The sequence below is a fragment of the Sceloporus undulatus genome, chromosome 2, assembly GCF_019175285.1.
Source record: "Sceloporus undulatus isolate JIND9_A2432 ecotype Alabama chromosome 2, SceUnd_v1.1, whole genome shotgun sequence".
Classification (NCBI taxonomy): Eukaryota; Metazoa; Chordata; class Lepidosauria; order Squamata; family Phrynosomatidae; genus Sceloporus; species Sceloporus undulatus.
The window spans coordinates 190,519,977-190,538,222 of record NC_056523.1 but is presented as its reverse complement, the minus strand read 5'-3'; the positions used below and the strand labels follow the sequence as shown (position 1 = coordinate 190,538,222).

Below are 18,246 nucleotides of genomic sequence, written 5' to 3'. Positions count from 1 at the left end.
CCCTGTTTGCCTTTTGCTTCCCAAAAGCTGTCCCAACCCACCTAAAATAAAGATGTGTAAAATTTTAATTTGACAAAACATTCACAGCTTGCTTCCAAAAAAAAAAAAAGGTCTTTTAATTGTTCAAAATAGCACAAAAACGACAGATACGCAGCACTGGGGGAGCAGGATGGATAGCTATGGGGAACTCCTATGAGGGTTGTTCCTGTCTCAATGGAAAATAAATTGGGTAAGATAAAGGAAGGGCAGGAGGAATCTTATGGTCTGAACAGGAAAGGGGAACACAGCGAAATACACTATAATACAAAAGACCAGGGCATAGAGCAAGTTGGGGAGAGGGATCTGCTCCTGGGGTTTGTTTTTTTCTTTTTCCTGTGGGGGACCACTCCTTTGGAGCCCATCTATCAGCATGGGCCTATGAGGGAGCTTGCCTTGCCCTCACTTTGAAAGAATGAGCCTTGGCTGCTTTTCTCCCCTCCTCTCTGTGGAATGTCCAGAGAGGCAGCCAGACTGGGATGGAAGTATTCCTCCAGGGGGACCTCCCACCCCAGATTCTTGCTGGAGGGAGCATCCTAAGTCAACAGCTCCTACCCTGTGTAGCACAGCAGGATATGTGGCCCCAACCCTTTTTTAAATTTTTCCTTAAAAAAAGTTTTATACAAAACAATGGAGAGGAATGGCAAGATAACTGCCTAGAGCGTGCCACCTTGTGGCCAGGTGGAGGAAGAGCAGGGGAAATTAGCTTGTGCTGCTAACATGAGAGGGCCTGCTGCATGTATAGGGGATAGGTTGAAGCCACAAACACTCTGGGCTGAGCATAAGAACAGCTGCTGCAGAATGAGCTGCAACCCTCCCCCATGTTCAAAGTAGCTGCATCTGTGGTCCAACCACAACACATCCCCCCACTCCATCCCAAGACAGCAGAGGCTCCTCTCCATTACCAACGCAGACACTAAAAACTAAACTGAGGGAGAGGTTCTGTACAGAGGCAAGAACTGGAAGCAGGGGAGTGAATTCTCCCACCTCCAACACACAAGATGCTGGGGAATACAAAAGAACTTCATTCCTGTAACTGCAACTTGTAAAAAACCCAACAGCCCCCCTCCCCCCATTAACAAGTTTCCCCTCCAAATCCACCCCAGTATCATTGTCCAAGTCAATGAGGTGGCAGCAGGGGATGGGGGAGGAATGCCATTTCTTTGTCCCCCTTCCTAGGCTGGGGCATGGCACAGGGGTGGCCCCTGCTTGGCTCTCCCTCGCATGAGCCTCTGTCTCTTCTCCCCCTGCACCCCAACAGTCCAGCCCCACAGTGTATGAAATGTGCTTTCGGCGCTTCCATCTTCCTCCACACACGGGGGCGGCTGGCTGGCTGGCTGGCTGGCTGGGAGTTCAGGCAGAGGCTGTGGAGAAGGCAGGAAGAGAGGACAGCTGGGGACACCCTTCACTGCCCATCTGCTTTGGGCTTCTTTGGAGCAGTTTTCCTAACAAAGAAAAGGAGAAACTGTCAGGTGCACATCTCCTAAATAGCACTGATAATAGCAACATGCTGCCCAACACTTAATTCCAACCATCTAAGAAGTCTGTATTGGACGCCTGCCAGTTTCAGAGGGGTTACTAGTATTCACTGCCTTGTATTGTGTTCATGGAAAAATGGATCTTTAAAGAATATGTAGAAGCACAGGGATTCTCTGGTACAAGTGGTAAGACCATCCTTTTGTAGACTCAAGGTATTTTGGCACACATGAAAGAATCCTTGCCCTCACTTAACCTGAGGCACAGTTTCAAAGATATTTATGTTTTCTTTAACTCAGTGATGCATCTCAAGTCTTTCAGACCACCAATGCAGAACAGCTACAAAAATTATTTGGGGGAACAAAAGGAATTCTCTTCCCATTCATACCCATCCCTTTCTCTGATTCTAGCAAGACACACTGTGTGTCTAGATACTCACAGGTCGGGAGAGGAAAGCGGTCGCTTGTTGGCTGGTTTTACCATGGAACCATCCTTATTGGATTCTGCAAAAAGAAGGACAAATTACATCCAATGGAGGTGCAGAGCTTCTCTCATACATGCAAAGTCCCTATCGGATTGTACCAATATTTTGGTAGACACATCTGCAAGCACTCAAACAGGCAGAGATTAAATGGAGATGCCTGCCATTACATTATTACAGTATTAACCTTTATTTATAAAGCGCTGTAAATTTACACAGCGCTGTACATACAATCTTTTTAATTGGATGTGTATATTCAGGGGTCCACTTTATTCTCCAGACAATGACTGGTGATCCAAAGATAATCATGGCATTTATAAGTATCTTGTCAAGTTGTCTTAAGAGTATGGAACTTTTGATTGCTATGAAGTTGGATGAGGCAGGACTATGAACAAAACTCAATGACACATTCTACACTTAACTGTGGAATTTCTGCCCCAAAGTTTGATGACAATGATTTTTTAAATTTCCATGAGCAAAAGCAGACCCTGTGCCAGGCTACCCCACCTGAAGAATTACTTCTTCCAGTTGTCACCAAGTAATTACCCTAACCTGGGCTGTCATGCTCCCAGCTTTAAATGCCAAGCTTTGCATGCGAATCAGGATAATATGGTACATTTCTGAAAAGGCCTATATCCTTTTAAATAAGCAAGATGGAGTTCCCCATTGGCCTTGGTACTTCCACTGACATACCTGCCCCTGAGTGCATAAGTACTGTGTTTTCCCCTACTTTCTGCCTCATGCCCCCTTTCCCACCTCAACAAAATGTAATGACACAGATATTTAAAACACTGAAAGAGACCATGGGGTCTCAATAATTGTTCTCTCTCTTATACACGGGAATGTATTTGAAAGATATGTTCATGCCACCTTCCCCAAGGGAACAAGGTCCACTCACAAACACCTGCAGCTTCATCTCTCCCTGAAATTCCTATGACATCAGCCACTCACCTTGAAGCCATCGGACTTGTGTGGCCGGTCCATAACCCTTCTCATTGCGGGCAGCAATGCGGAAAATGATGGCAGGCTTGGTGGTGTAGTCTATGTGGGCATTGGAGAGACTAGCTGACTGCACTAGGCATGAGGGGCTGGGCCCACAGTAAACCCTCATGAAGGCCAGTTGAGCTGGGGCTGCACTCTTCGGCTCTCCTGCCTGAGCACTCTGGATGGCCAGGTATACTGAGTACTCTGTGATCTTTCCAGAGGTAACAGAAGGAGGCTCCCAAGTCAGGTGTGCTCCATCAGGACTCTGAAACAAACAAAAACAGACAAAAAATAGCTTGAGAGATAGCATCAGGGGCACCCCAAAAGTCATGGTGAAGCAAGATTTATTAAACCAAGAGGAGGAAGGAGGTGGTAAGAAAAGCTGCTTCTGCAATGGGAAGCTGAAACTGTGGGATACTGACACAACAAAAAAGCACAGACCTTACTGATTTTAATGGCACAGGGTGCTCCAGGAAAGCCAGGCAGACAGGTCTTGAATGCTGAGATTTCGCTGAAAGGGCCCCGGCCACAGGCATTGATTCCTGCCACTCTGAACTTGTAAGCTGTACCCGGCTGCAGTTCCTGCTTCTTGAGTTGAGAATAATCAGGTATAGTGCCCGAGTCATCCTGCAGGGAAAAGATTATAATGAGAAAAGAACTTTGGGATCATTTTGGTGAGTGTAGGAGGAGAAGGATGAGAATCATACATTTTCATGAGAGGGTACCAGAAAGAGAAGGCAAAAGGCATAGTGGGGCACTCACATCTGTAGCAGATGCAGCATCATGAGGCAGGTAGTAATGTGTCACCATCATGTTGGTCGCCTTGACAACACCCACATCAAACCACTGATTTTCTTTCTTCACAACCACCTTTGGAGGCTGTGCAGGAGGCTCAGGTTTCTAGGCCAAGTGCGAGAACAGTGGGTGAGCCTTGGGAACTCAGAAATGTGTCTTTCTCCCCATCCCTCCCCCCAAACTTCTTTAGCTTACCACTGGAGCTGGTTCAATGCCATTAGCAACCTCTGCCAAAGCAGCTGCAGCCTGCAGTTTTGCTGGGCTGGCCGCCACCACCACCGGTTGTGGGGCTACAAAAGTATTTGATGGAGCAAGGCCTGGCAGGAAGAAAAAAAGAAAGGGGCAAGAAAACTGCAGTTATGGATCACTTGTTGTCCAAAGAAGTCTTTCTATCCCTAAAGGCAGGGAATAAACCGAGGTAAAAAAAAAAATCTAGTTCTTCCTTAATCAAGAGCCTCAGGTTACACAGATTCCAAAGGGTGAGAATTTCCTTGGAGTTTGCATAAGATTACAGCTAGTTTAAGGAGTCCTCAATATTCATGAAGATGACTTTCTCTCCTAATACCTCCATGGAAATACTCACCACAAATACTCTTCCCAGTTTTTTGCCAAATAGCACTGAGCTTATCATTCATTTCCATAGAACCATCATCGCTACAGCAGCAATGGGGAAGTATGGTCCATGAGTTGTGTACGGCCCAATCTCTTTTATCTGGCCCTCAAGCCCCTACAGACCTCCTCCAAAGTCCCTGCAACCTAATATTTATTGCCACTCTTGGAAGCCTCCAGAAACAACAGCTTTGTGGATGGTACTCTCTAAGCCTCCCCAAAATAACCCTAAAAAGCCTGTCAAGTTTTATCAGACACAACTTTCAGTCGCTGCCTGGTGGGACTAGCCACCAATGCGAATGCTGTGGCTGCCAGGCAGTGTGAAGCCTATCTGGCTACTGCCACTGTGTCCAACCTGGTCTATGGAGATTTTGATCCGCCTCCACCGAAGAAAAAGTGAGATCTAACTTTGCCTAGCCCTTGCCTATGAAGCTAGTTGGACAGATAACACATTCATTCACAAGGGCAACACATTCATAGGTAATACAGATGGTTGACAGACTTACTCAATTCTCCTTCAAAGATGAATCAAAACCACCAATATGTATGTTTCGATTATGAAGCAAAACATGTGACAAGTAACTCAGCCAAGCTTGCAAAGTGACCAGTCAACTTAATGGAAGTATGTTTTGTTGGAACCACTTACTTTCTGTGGGTGTAGGGGGCAATAGCCCAACTGTGCTGGTGACGGCACTTGCCAGCTCATTCAGACCGTTGCTTTCACTGGCAGGGTCATTGAGACTATCAGCAGGGGCCAGGGCTTCTGTGGGCAAATGGGAAGGCAGTGAGTGCTGAGGCTGATGTTGTTGAGCGGCAGCTGCGGCAGCAGCTGCTACTGCTGCTGCCTGAGCCTCCTGGAGTTGTTGTTGCTGCTGTACAAGGGCAGCCAGTTCTTGCTGTGTTAGGACAATTGGGATGGCAGTGGCCTGGCCCTCTGAAGCCTCCGAGCCTAAGTGACTTAGCTCTGCCTGTGCCGCTGCTGTCTCAGACGTATCCATAGCTTCTCCAGGACCTGTAAAAGAGGCTAGAGGTTAAACAAGAGGCAGAATGGGTCACTGGAAAGAGGCAATGAGTCTCACAGAGCCAGGAGCCAAAAGAGAAGAGTTCCCAGAGCAAACTTAGGGTACTTACCCATGACAGCTTGCTGGGCAGCTTGCAAAACTGCCTGTATCGCCAGGGCTTGTGCCTCTTCAGTGGCAGCAGCTTGGGCAGCAGCCTCTGCAGCTGCAGTGACTGCCAGCTCCTCTGGTGTCAACCCTGTCACCATGAGTGTGGTGGCACCTGCCTGACTCTCAGCCATCAGCTCTTGGGGAAGAGCCAACTGCTCTACCTCTGAGGGTGGCGGAGGAGCAGTAGGGGTGGCTTGGGGCAGCACAACCATAGCCACAGGCTCCTGAGCAGGTGTTGCTGGTGCTGGTGGCGGTTCCTCCACAGGAGCTGGGAGTTCTGGCTGCTGGGCAGCTTCAGCAGGTGGGCCTTCTGCTGGCGGAGTGCTAGCAAGGGCAGCCTGGACTTGCTCCTGAGGCTCAGGTGCTACCGCTGCTGGTGACTGCATCTCTACAGAAGGGTGCAAGGGCTCAGGGGGCCCTGGGAGGGCATCTGTGCTGGTAGCTACTGGGGTTTCAGCAGGAGGAGCCGCCTCTTCTGCAGGAGCATCAGCCAATGAAGAGATATTCTGCAACAGGAATGAGGGAACATTAGAAGGCAGCCTATCAGGAAGGCTAGACCAAGTAGGATGAGGCAGGAGTGAAAAAGAAATGTCTTTTACCTGTTGATCTAATCTGTCTATATCTTATGTGAAGTACTAACTTTTTAGACATCTCTGAAAGCCAACACACTGAAAGCCAGGCTCTTTGGCAGACTGTATCTCCCTGAGATCTTCAGGAGAGGCCCTTCTCTCCAACCCACCTCCATCACAAGCATGGTCGGTGGGACATAGGCCAGAGCCTTTTCTGTGGCTGCCCCTAGAATGTGGAACTCCCTTCCCAGGGAGGACAAAATGGCCCTTTCCTTTTCTTTCTGTCGGGAGGCAGAAATCTTTTCATTCAGACAGATGTTCAAAACAGAAGGTTTTTAAAGAATGACCTAGGGTGTTGAATTATTTTAAAGTGTATAGTTTTTAAGTGGCTTTTAAGTGCTTTTATCTTTTTAAATTATGTTCTATTTTTAAACTAATGATCTATTTTAATATTGTAATAATGTAATTTTATTTTAATTGTAACTTTTGTAAGCTTTTAACTGTACTGTTTTTTAGATGTAAGCTGCTTTGTATCTTAATTTGTGGAAAAGGCAGGGTATAAATATAACAACAACAATAGCATACAAAACTGTTGGAGAATAAGTGTCCACCTAGTCAAGCTCTCAGTCATCATGTGTGTATATGTGCCTTCACCTATGGTGACCTCATGAATGTCATAGGGTTTCCTTAGGCAAGGAATACTCACAGGTGATTTTGCCAGTTTCTATATTTCTGTGAAATATAGCCTACAGCACCTGGTATTTGTTGATGGTCTCCCATCCAAGTACTAAAACTTGGGGTTATAATAAGGACAGAGGCAAGGGACCAAAAGGGATACAGCTTGAAAGAACTCCACCAAACTCCATACAGGGACAATGTCAGGATGAGGATGATAGCTGTTCCCCATCCAGCTGACTTAAAGGCAACCTGAGGCCGACTAGCTACCTTGTCAAGGTTAAAGAACCCCTTTCAAATCAAGCCATGTGACCAGGTGAGGTCCTTTGAGCCTCAGCTCCAGGACGGTCACTTGGAAAAGATTAGGGTGCAAAGGTTTATTCCAGTTCAGATCCCACTCCATAATGCTCACCGGCACTGAGGGTCCTGGCGGAGGTGTGGACTGTGTCACAGTGGTGACAGCCCGGGTCTGTGTGGAGGGAACGGTGGTAGTTACAGCGCTAGGGCTGCTGGCGGCGGCTGTGCTCTCGCTCACAGTTGTCTCTGGCTCCCCCTGCTGGCCATTGGTAGCAGGTGGCTGGTCTGCAAAGAAGAAACTGATTATGCAACAAACTCAAGGCCACAAATTTGGCCAAAAGAGGGCAACAGAATGCTGGTTTTGTCTACTGATGCCCATTCTTCATAGCAACAGCACAACTACAGTAAGGAGAATCTGTTTTTACTGCAAGCAGATGTGAATCACAACTAGTAGAAGTCTAAAGCAGCACTTTTCCAATTCCAAAGAAACCCTTATCTGCAATTGGCACCCACCCACTGTGTTATAAATACTACAGCAGTGCCTCTCAAGCTATCTGATGTGGAGGGGAGGCTGATTACTTTTTTTGTCTAAGGTGCCAGAGACCAGAACCATTTTGTACTCATTGGCTACAACGTTTTTTTTTCTGTGAGAAATTCACCAGCCACTGACAACCAAAGACTTTGAGGGGCATCAGACTGACCATGACCACTCTACTCTTCTGCTTTCAAGAATCACTGTATCTCAACAGCCAACGATATGGGGAACTGTCAGAATTTTTTTATCACCCCTCAATGGGCCAGGGACTGGCACCATATTTGACTACATTGACCACAACTGTTCTTCTTTCCAGGAAAATTACAGTGGATGGTCAGCCAACAGCGTGTGGGCTGTCACTGGTCCACCACTTTGAGTAGCAATGTTTTGGAACACATATGCCATTCACTCTGAGCAGGCCCTTGAGTGTTACATTGCCTGAGCTGAGAACATGAGCCTAACACAGAGGCAGATCAACAATGAAGTGCAAAGTTGTTTTTTCCAAAATAAACTTCTTCATCAATACTCTTCTCTCTTGTGAGTTCCAAGGAAGAAATTCAAACCAGCTACTCTAGAACCAAAGACTTATATTCCTAAATGAGCAAGAAGTCAACTTCCAAAGTAAACAGGGATTCAATTAAGTACTGTGAAGGAATTCAATTAAGTACTGTGATGACTATGTTAGAACAGGTAATGCTAAATAGCATATAAAGGTAAAGGTAGTCCCTTGACATGAATGTGTACTCGTAACCGACTGTAGGGGGCGGTGCTCATCTCCATTTCTAAGCCAAAGAGCCAGCGTTGCCCAAGGACTGCTCTGGTGGTCATATGGCCAGCATGACTGCACCGAACATTGTTACCTTCCCACCAAAGTGGTACCTATTTATTTACTTGCACTGGCATGCTTTCAAACTGCTAGGCTGACAGAAGCTGGAACTAGTGACAGGAGCTCACCCCACATGCAGCACTCAGGCCTCACACTGCCAACCTTCTTATCCTCCGATCATCAAAATTGGTGTCTTAACCACTAAGCCACCACATTTACCATATAGTCCTACACTAATGCATCCTGCTCACTGACACAGAAAATGAGATTCCAACTATGATGTTTCCATTACCACCTCCACCTCACAACACCAATTATAAAGCCCATACCCACTAGATAAGGGTTTTGAGGCATTTGATCCTGGATACAGAATTTATGCAGGATATTAACCTGATGTGTAAGACCCTGCTACCAATCTACATAAGCTGTACAGCCTAATGCAAGCAAAGAGTGGTTATACTTCCACTTGCCCACCAATATTAATATTTTCATTGAGAGACGCATACGAATTTGTCAAATTGCCCAGAACACAATCTAAACATCATTGGCTTAAGAGAGCCAAATGTATGATGGGAGCCATTGCCTGTAACACCCTCCCCATGCCTGCTCTTACCTTGGTTGGACCCCATGGAGGATGTGACAGTAGTGGCTGTATGCGTTGTTCCAGTCTCATGGGTCTCACAAGGAGGGTTGGAACACACTTTGGGTGTTGGACTCCGGGGCGGTGATCCATCAGGGCCTGCAGTCTCTACCTCAGTTCCTTTTCCCAATTCAGAGCCTCCACCCTGTGGAAAGGTTGAGCTGGAAACCTGGGTGCCATCACCTCCAATGTTGGGTGTCATAGTTGTGCCAGTGGAGCTTGTCTGCTGCGTCTCACAGGGAGGAGTACTGGGGGTTTGCTGGGTACTTTCACCCTGTCCAGAACTCTCACCTTGCCCAGCACCCATGTTTGAAGTGGTTGTGGTAGCCGTGTTGGTGGTGCCTGTTTCATGGGTCTCACATGGTGGATTGGAGCACACTTGCTGCCCTGCAGCCATACTGGAAGTGGCTGTGTTGGTGGTGCCTGTTTCATGAGTCTCACAAGGCGGGTTGGAGCAAACCTGCTGGGTAATACCCATGTTTGATGCAGCGACAGATGGTGTGTTAGTGGTGCCCGTTTCATGAGTTTCGCAGGGCGGATTAGAGCACACCTGTGGGCTTGAGTCCTTGGTGTTCATTTTGAGGGTCTTACAAGGTGTGCTCAGCGAGGCTGGCTTTGCAGCCAAATCTGGTGAAACCATCTGCAATGTGCATGACTGTTTTGTAGGCACATCAGCTTTCGCAGACATGGTGGTGCTGGTGGAATTCGTCTGCTGCGTTTGGCACGGAGGGTTGGCAGATCCTACCCACTCATCATCAGGTTGCCCTCGGCCCATGAGAGACCGAGCTGTAGTGGCAGTGTTGGTGGTGTGGGTATGATGGGATTCACACTGCAAACTTTTGGGGGCTGGTAGTCTTTCACTGGTTTGTGCTGCGGAGGTCCCAGAGGCAACAGTGGGTGTACCAACAGCTGTCAAAAAACTCACCATGCGAACTGGGCAGGGCTGCTCTGTTGCAACATCTGCTTTTGTTGACATTGTGGTGCTGGTGGTATTAGTCTGCTTTGTTTGGCACGGAGGGTTTGCTGGATCTGTCTGTTCACTGTCGGGTTGACCCCGACCCATGTTGGAAGTGGCGGTGGTAGCTGTGTTGGTGGTGCCCGTTTCATGAGTTTCACAGGGTGGATTGGAGCACACTAGCTGACTGGTACCCACAATGGGCTTCACGGTCATGGTGGTGCCAGTAGCACTAGTCTGGAACGTTTGGCATGGTGGGTCTGTTGGTGCCTTCTCTGTTTTAGAGGTGGTGGCTGTATTGGTAGTGCCCGTCTCATGCGTTTCACAGGGTGGGTTGGTGCACACCTTCTGCCCAGCACTGAGTACATTGGTGGCTGTGTTGGTGGTCCCTGTCTCGTGAGTCTCGCAAGGTGGGTTTGAGCATACCCTCACCACTCTCCCATTTGGCTGAAGCCCACCTTCTTGCCCATCACAGACAAACTGCAACTGGGCTTGTCCACCTAAAGTGCCCACAACAGTTGTTGTGGCTGTGTTGGTTGTGCCGGTGTCATGTGTCTCGCAGGGTGGATTGGAACACACCAAAGTGACAGTGCCTGGCTGTTGGTCTCCCTGCCCTGATTCTGCAATAGTAACGGTGGCTGTGGGCTGCTCTGTGGTGGGTGAGGCCAAAATAGAGACAGGCAAGTCATGTACTGGCTGGGCCTCTACACCACTCGGTGTTGTGATCAGTGTGACTTGAGTGGGCTGGGAGACAGGCTAGAAGTAATGAGATACAAGCAGACACACACAGGTTAGGACAAACACTTCAGTAAGAGACTAATGAAGATAAAACCTAAGAAGGATTCTATATGTTACACAGAATGAGATGAAATGACTATACCATCTCTTGCTGCACATTACATATTTGAATTATCTGCAATAAGATTTAGCACAATTGCTTTCCTTAATATGCTAATTTCTCTAAGGAAAAACATGACTTCTCCCATTCACTTTCACTCTGAAGCTGGACAACTGAGTTCTATCAGCTAAGGACTACAAATGTAGTTTCAGCACACGCACACACATTCATTGATATAAAAAATTAGATACACTGGGATCTAGGTCTTAGAAAAAAAAGATCTAGTAGGCACCCTACTGTTCAGTAGAAAGCCTGGGACCCATAGACAGATGAAGACACAGAAGCCCAGAACCACGGCTAACATCTTATCTTTACTTACAAGGCAAAGACCAGCTCATCAAGTGCATGTATTTTGCTGTATGTACCATGCAAGCTGCCTCTGTATTAAATCAGGACATGGTAGTGAACTGTGATATGGGGGGCATTTGCTGAAACTACAAGGAATTTGTCTATTTTTTATGCACAAACACATTTTTCTGGATTCTTTTAAGCAGGGATGGGCAACATGGGACCTTCTGAAATTTCACTCCCATGATGAATGTGCATGCCCTAGAAAAAATAATGAGACTCAGTAACCACTTCAAGGTGGTCTCATATCCTAGAACTACTCACTCTCTCCATCATAAATGTCCTTGTTGGAATAAATGCCATTTAGTCACATTACATATCTTTCCTCCTTTGGTGCAGCCGCTTAATAAGACACCAGAGTCTGGTGGATCAAACTGAGTCCATCTAATGCTGAACACAGAAAAGTAACTTTCTCAAGCTCTGTCTGTCATCTGTTTCATGAGTTGCCAGCCTAACAGATTCTCTTAGGAAGCCTAGAAGGAGGGTATGATAACAGTAACCCTTTGGTTTGTCACCTGGAAACTGATAAGCAGAGGTGTACTGCTATAGCCCACGCAAATTCCACTTAGCTATTGCTTCCAACAGATGACAAGATGCCTCCTTCCTATTATATATTTATGAGAAGCAAGTGTGGGCAAAATACAGGCTGTAAATCGTAATACAGTATAGTACTGTTTTTGCAGGCCACTAATTTCCTCCTAAAATGTCTGAATTGATGTTCCCAACACAAAAAGCAAGTACTGCACCTGCTGTGGGTCATAATCCTCTAAAATATGGCGTGCTTTCCACGAACATCTGGTTTAACCAAAGGAGTGACCCTCTTATCACTTCTGGTATCATGCAGAGGAATTGGTAAGCCTTCCAGAGGGTTCAGGAGTGGGAAGAAATGGTCTTGGGAACCCATGGAGCTTGCCTAGCCATTTTAAGGTAACCTACATCAGGGATCACCACATGACATGACAGTCAGTTGTGCAAACTATGCTGTAGGAAAGACTACTTTCTTTTTGCTCTGAATCAAATCTCCAAGGCTGCCGTATATACAAACTTTATTGAACAACCTTGATGGTTACTCTCTTTCTCATGCACACATGAAAAAACAAAACAAAACCTTGAAGAGGACCACCCCCACCCAACTTATTACATACCTGCATGGTGATGGTGGGTGTGCTCAGGCCTCCTGCTGCTGTCAAAGTGGTTTGAGCTGCAGAGACAGTGATGGCAGCTGGGTTGATGACCTGGCTAGAAAGTGTGGCAATTGTGCCTAAGGTGGTAATGGGTGTAGCCAGTGAAGCATTGGTATTGTGCCCCCCAGTCCCAGCCAGGCTAGTTGAGACTGTGCCTGTTACAGTCCCCAAAGTTGTGACACCTGAAAAAGAGGAGAAAACTGATATCAAGAGCACTGTGATTTGTATGTTGAGTCAATGCCCGTCAGCACTCTACATTGGGCAAACAGGCCAGGCCCTGCGTCAGAAGATAAATGGACATAAATCGACACTAGGAATGGAATACACAAAAACAGGTGGCAGAACATTTCAATCTCTCTGGGCATTCCATCTCAGACCTCAGAACTGCGGTCCATGAACAAAATAACTAGAACAGTAGATTTGAAACAGAAACAGCAGAATTGGGAGTTAATCCACAGACTATAGCCTGAAGAAAAGAGCCCTCCCTCCATGATAACTGTCATCCTTCAGCCTGTGAGGGAGTGAACAGGCAGACCCAGCTCCATCAGGGCTAGCCTGAAGAAGAAGATCCCTCCCTCCAGTCCATCTGCCTTTGTCCAGGCCTCAGAGGGAGAGAATAACCACTGGACCTCATCCCCTTTCCCACCACCATTCCCTTTCCTTTTGTGTCGTGTCTTCTAGATTGTAAGCCTGAGGGCAGGGAACAGTCTAATTAAAAATAATGTAAGCCACTCTGATAGCCTTAGGGCTGAAGGGTGGGGCATAAATAAATAAATAAAGAAAGAAAGTCCCTCAGCAATGGACTGACCAAAGATAATGGCTTCCTGGCACACTACACACATTTCAACATTATCTGACCCCTTCCTAATTGGGACATCCTACACTCATCTATTCCTTCACTTACAGGCTAGTTTTCAATGCCAAACTGGATTTGCCACTTCATTTCCACACACTAAGGATACTTTCCTATGCCTCTGTTCACAACCATAGTTAGAACAACCATAGTTAGAACAATGCCAGTGTACTTCCATACACAAAGGATTTTAAAACTGAATTGACAATCTCACACCAGTGGCATATATAAGTCTGTCCCTGGCTTTCCATTCCATCAAATGCACCTGAGGAAGTAGCCTTAAGTCTATGAAGGTTCATGCTGCCAACTTCTTTCTTTCAGTTATTCTCAAAGGTGCCACAAGATCTCTCTACATATCGATTCTACAGATTAACACGGCTATATCTTTGAATTCTGCCATTGTGGTTTGTATTTTGCACAGTGTGCTGATATGTATGGCCGAAAAGTTCTAGACCTCCAATAGTCCATAATCGTGAGTTTAGATGATCCTAGAAGTAGTCCATGTTTCTGAGAATACATAACCCTCAGAGGCAGGAAGAACATGCTACTGAAAACCAGCTACAAAGCAATCAAGGAACTACATGAGCTAAGTAGTTAGCATACACCCAGAGGCTGCACACAGCTAGTAAGACCCATCAAACAGTTAGCCAGTGGATAGTGCTTTGCAATGGAAAACAGATATATTCCTATCACATTTCACTATCAGTTGTCCTGCAGGTTACCTGTAGTTCCTTTGACCACTAAAGTGGTAACAGTAGGTTTGACAGCAGACACAGTGACAGGTGTGACGAGGCGCACTCCACCCATAGGGACAGTTCGCAGGATAGTGCCAGGTTGACCTGGCGCTCCTTTAAGCACCACCTACAAAGACAGGTTTTGATCTCAAGTCAAAGTTCAGGACAACAGGGTCTATAATCCCTCTCAGTCTGCCCAGACAACTTACCTGTGTCACACCCTGTTGCCCATGACTTGTGGCCAATTTAGGTACTGCTGTGATGATCTTGGCAGGTGTGCCAGTGCCTGAGGTCATCACTTTTGTGGTGATGATGGTGATAGGAGATTTGATTCCAGGGCTACTAGTAACACCTGAAAAAGCAGAAATAGAGCTGTGGAGAGGAAGACTTTAGCCACCCATCATTTGTACACCCTGAAATGCCCCTGCAGACCCCTTTTAATTCTACTGGCTGCTGCCCAAATCAGCTGCCTTCCAGAAGTCTTTTAGTTCTGCTATCCATTCCTCAGCCACAGTCAGTCACTATTGCTAAACTTTAGCTAGTGTCATATACCAGAAGATAGCAATCATATTCCACTCCCTACCTGTGGCACCTGATTGGGTAATAATAGCCGACATGGGGATGGTCTTGATGATGGTGGTGGTACCAGGTTTGGTTGTGTTGGGAGAGACACTGCTGATACCCAGGATGGTGGGTTTGGTACCTGTACCACCTGCCTGGGAGCTGGTGATGATTGTGGTGGGCTTTCCATCTGCTGAGGTCACCAGTTTTAGAATAGTACCAGCAGGCAGGGGCCCTTTGGTCTAAGAGAATAGACAAAATACCAAAAATCAACAATACACAAATTTTTCTTTTTACTGATGTGATTACACTGTGTTTTCAACCAGTTTTAATGTTTTAATTACCTTGCTGTTCTCATTTAAGTTTTGTTATTGTTAGCTGCCTTCAATGCAATTTTTTGGCAAAAAAGCGGAAATTAAGTTTAATAAGAAGAAATTCCCCACAGTCAACTTCAGCCTATGATTTCAACTGGTGGTGGGTGGCTGTACTGTAAACACTGTGTATCCAGACCAGTCTTAAACCTGTCCACCACCCCCTGCACACAGTCTTACCTGGATTATTTGGGTCACAGGGCCAGTTGATGCCTGGCCTGTCACAGCTGATGTCTGGACTGGTTTTGTCTGGACAACAGACATCACCTTACCCAAGTTGGAAATCTGTCAAATAAAGGACAGAGAAGGAGGTTTGACCCAGGCTAATGTAAAATGTGAAGGGAACAATGCCTCCACACCCTGCCCTCTGCTACCATCCATACTTTTTAAGAAGCATGATCAATAAAGTGCCAGTAACCTGTTAGGAGGCAGGACTATTAAGGGTGAACTATTAACTATTGCAACAAGAACAAATTACCCGCACTCCAGACCTCACAAGAAGCCACCTTTGAATGGGTCTACTTATAGTTAAGACAAGGGCTACAAAATCATATTCTGTTTTCAACTCCCTCCCTGCTCACCATACTGCTTGGATACTTACCAATGCACTGCCACCAGGCACTGATATGGGACTCTTCACCAATGTGATGGTCTTTGTCACTCCACCCACCACAGTGGTCATCACCTGGGCTTGCTGTGCTACAGTGACAGTCCCAGACTTGTGCACGGTAATGATGGGACGGGTAGGTGTATTGGTGGTAGATGAAGAGACTGAGGTGCCAACCTGGGCAGCAGCAGTTTTCAGCATCCGGGTTGCTGGGTTGCTCACCTGTTTGGCAAACATAAGAAGCATGAGAAGGGTGAAGACATCTTAAAAGGATCCCCCAGGAATCTATTTAATTGATAAAATAACTTTACTGCCCATCCATAAGACATTTCTCAGGGAAGTCAAACTATGTAGCTGTTTGCTTATTTTTTTAAAAAGGACTAGATGAGAAACCAAAAGTCCAGGCTTCTATTTACAGGGGATAAATAAGATGTTGTCATTATGTCATCTACACTGTGCAGAATGTGGCTGCTCCTTGGTGTTGGGTGGAGGTGGGGAGCCAGATCACCTAGGCCACAAGAATACACTTCAGACACTTACCATGACAGGAGAAGAAGCTACCTTAACTGTGGTGGGTAGCGTGGTGGTGCCCGGGGAAACAGCAACAGTCTTAACTATGGTAGTACCAGCAGGCATACTGAGCATAGTAGGGGCCGAGGATGGTGGAATTTTTTGAGTGGCAGCAGCAGCAGCTGCCAAAGCAGCCATGCCACTCATCTGGGGACTGCTGCCAATCACCTGAAGATGAGAAAAGAAAACCAAACAGTTAGAAATAATAATAAAAATAATAATACTTATTTAGTTATACCCTGAGTGGTAGTGGCATAGAGTCAGCATGGTGTGATGGTTTGAATATTGGACTATGACTCTGGAGACCAGGATTCAAATCCTCACTCGGCCATGGAAATCCAGTTGGTGATCTTGTGCAAGTCATATTCTCTCAGCCTCAGAGGAAAGCAATAGCAACCCCCCTCTGAACAAATCTTGCCAACAAAACCCTGTGAGAGTCAGAAATGACTTTGAAGGCACACAACAATAAAGTGGTGGTGGTGGGATTCTTCCAGTGCAGATGGCCTCTCTAGGCAGTACTCACCGTTCCTTGAGTGTTCTGTGTGGGCACTACCATGCGCACTCCGGCTGGCAATGAAGTCACTGTCACTGGGCCCTTCCCAGGCTGCCCAGCTGAACGTACTGTCACCAGTGGAGTCCCAGTGGTAGCCTGTGGGCCCGTAACCTTCAGCACAGCTGGGACAGCTACCGAGAAAGAAGGCAATAGAGAGAATAAGACAGGAGTTGGGTTAACACAGAGAACTACTAATAACTGTGATTGCATTGTCTTCAAAATATCTAAAGCCAGTGATCCTGACAAAGGCTTAATCCTATACCCTGGGACTAAGCAGCACAATACAAAAAGAGCTTCTTGCTAATATTAGCTGAAGATGCGAAAATGTTCAACCCACGATTATCAGCATAAATGGAGCAATATGGACCTAAAATGAGATCTTTAAAGTACATGGCACTCAATACAGCTTGCTCGACCTTGATCCCAATGCTTCCCTTACATAAAGTGAAAGTTTCTCTCATGGAAACTCTCACATCAGGTAATTTTCAGAAGCTCTCATAAAGGGGGAAATAATGTCAACTTAAACCAGTGTTTCTCAAATAGTGGGGCACGCCCCCCGGGGGGGTGCGAGGCTCCGTAAAGGGGGGGGGCGCGAGGTTCTTGCTGTTCAGGCTGCCTGGCCAATGGCTGGACAGCCTGCTCCTGCTGCAGGAGCCTGCCCCAGCTCCAGTCTTCCCCATTGGCCAGCCAGCCTGAAGAGGAGGAGCTTCCTCTCTTTCGAGCCTCGCGCCTCGGGCCCAAGGCTGGAGCCTGGAGAGGGCTTTGCAAATTGCAGGCAAGCTGCTTCCTCTTTTCCCCCCTGTTTCTCTTCCTCTTTCCCTCCTCCTCCTCTTATTCTTTTCCTCCCCTCTTTCTCTTCCCCCTCCTCTTCCTCCTATTTTTCTTCCCCTCTTTCTCTTCCTCTTTCCCCTCCTCCTCCTCCTCTTCCTTTTCTTTCCATTCCTCCTCCTCTTTTTTTATCTTTTTTCCTATTCTTCTTCTTTCTTCTCCTTTTCTTCTTTCTCCTTTCCCTTCTTCTTTCTCCCCCTCCCCCTCCTCCTCTGTTGTTGTTGTTGTTGTTGTGTGCCCAACTCCCCGCTTGGCCAGGCCTGCATTTCCCAACAAGAGGGAAGGCAGGACTTGTGGGGGCCATGGGGGGGGGGGCTGAGGGGGAGGCAAAAGGGAGCCCATCACGCTGCATCCACATTGGAGAAGTAACCCAATTTGGCTGGCAATGCTTTAAATATTTTCTGACTCAAGGCTATGGAATTCTGGGAGCTGGAGTGTGTTGTGGGGACCAGAACTCAAAGCCCGACTCTTCTATGTCTCAAGGCTATGGAATTCTGGGAGCTGGAGTATGTCAGAATTTCTGGCTTATGGCAACCCTGTGGGAAACCCTCCAGGAGAATGCCTGTTCTGTTTCAAATGCTAAGCGTGCTTGTGAGTGGGACATGTAGTTTGCCGGCACAAGAGGTTGCCTGTTCTGTTTCAAATGCTAAGCGTGCTTGTGAGTGGGACATGTAGTTTGCCGGCACAAGAGG

General features: G+C 46.8%; 1 protein-coding gene across 1 annotated transcript in view; it reads right to left on the bottom strand.

The window, feature by feature from the left end:
• Positions 1-96: 96 nt before the first annotated feature.
• HCFC1 (host cell factor C1) overlaps positions 97-18,246 on the bottom strand; it is a 27,854-nt gene continuing 9,704 nt past the window's right edge. Inside the window, exons 9-26 of the mRNA XM_042455650.1 lie at positions 16,697-16,857; positions 16,144-16,341; positions 15,598-15,825; positions 15,177-15,281; positions 14,648-14,867; positions 14,274-14,416; positions 14,053-14,191; positions 12,439-12,659; positions 9,066-10,803; positions 7,207-7,376; positions 5,513-6,056; positions 5,028-5,393; positions 3,968-4,089; positions 3,740-3,877; positions 3,419-3,604; positions 2,945-3,242; positions 1,952-2,015; positions 97-1,481 (exon numbers count right to left, since the gene is read on the bottom strand). Of these exons, the coding sequence (XP_042311584.1) occupies positions 1,442-1,481; positions 1,952-2,015; positions 2,945-3,242; positions 3,419-3,604; positions 3,740-3,877; positions 3,968-4,089; positions 5,028-5,393; positions 5,513-6,056; positions 7,207-7,376; positions 9,066-10,803; positions 12,439-12,659; positions 14,053-14,191; positions 14,274-14,416; positions 14,648-14,867; positions 15,177-15,281; positions 15,598-15,825; positions 16,144-16,341; positions 16,697-16,857 (5,081 nt within the window). The 3' untranslated portion in view covers positions 97-1,441. The remainder of the gene's footprint in view (positions 1,482-1,951; positions 2,016-2,944; positions 3,243-3,418; positions 3,605-3,739; positions 3,878-3,967; positions 4,090-5,027; positions 5,394-5,512; positions 6,057-7,206; positions 7,377-9,065; positions 10,804-12,438; positions 12,660-14,052; positions 14,192-14,273; positions 14,417-14,647; positions 14,868-15,176; positions 15,282-15,597; positions 15,826-16,143; positions 16,342-16,696; positions 16,858-18,246) is intronic.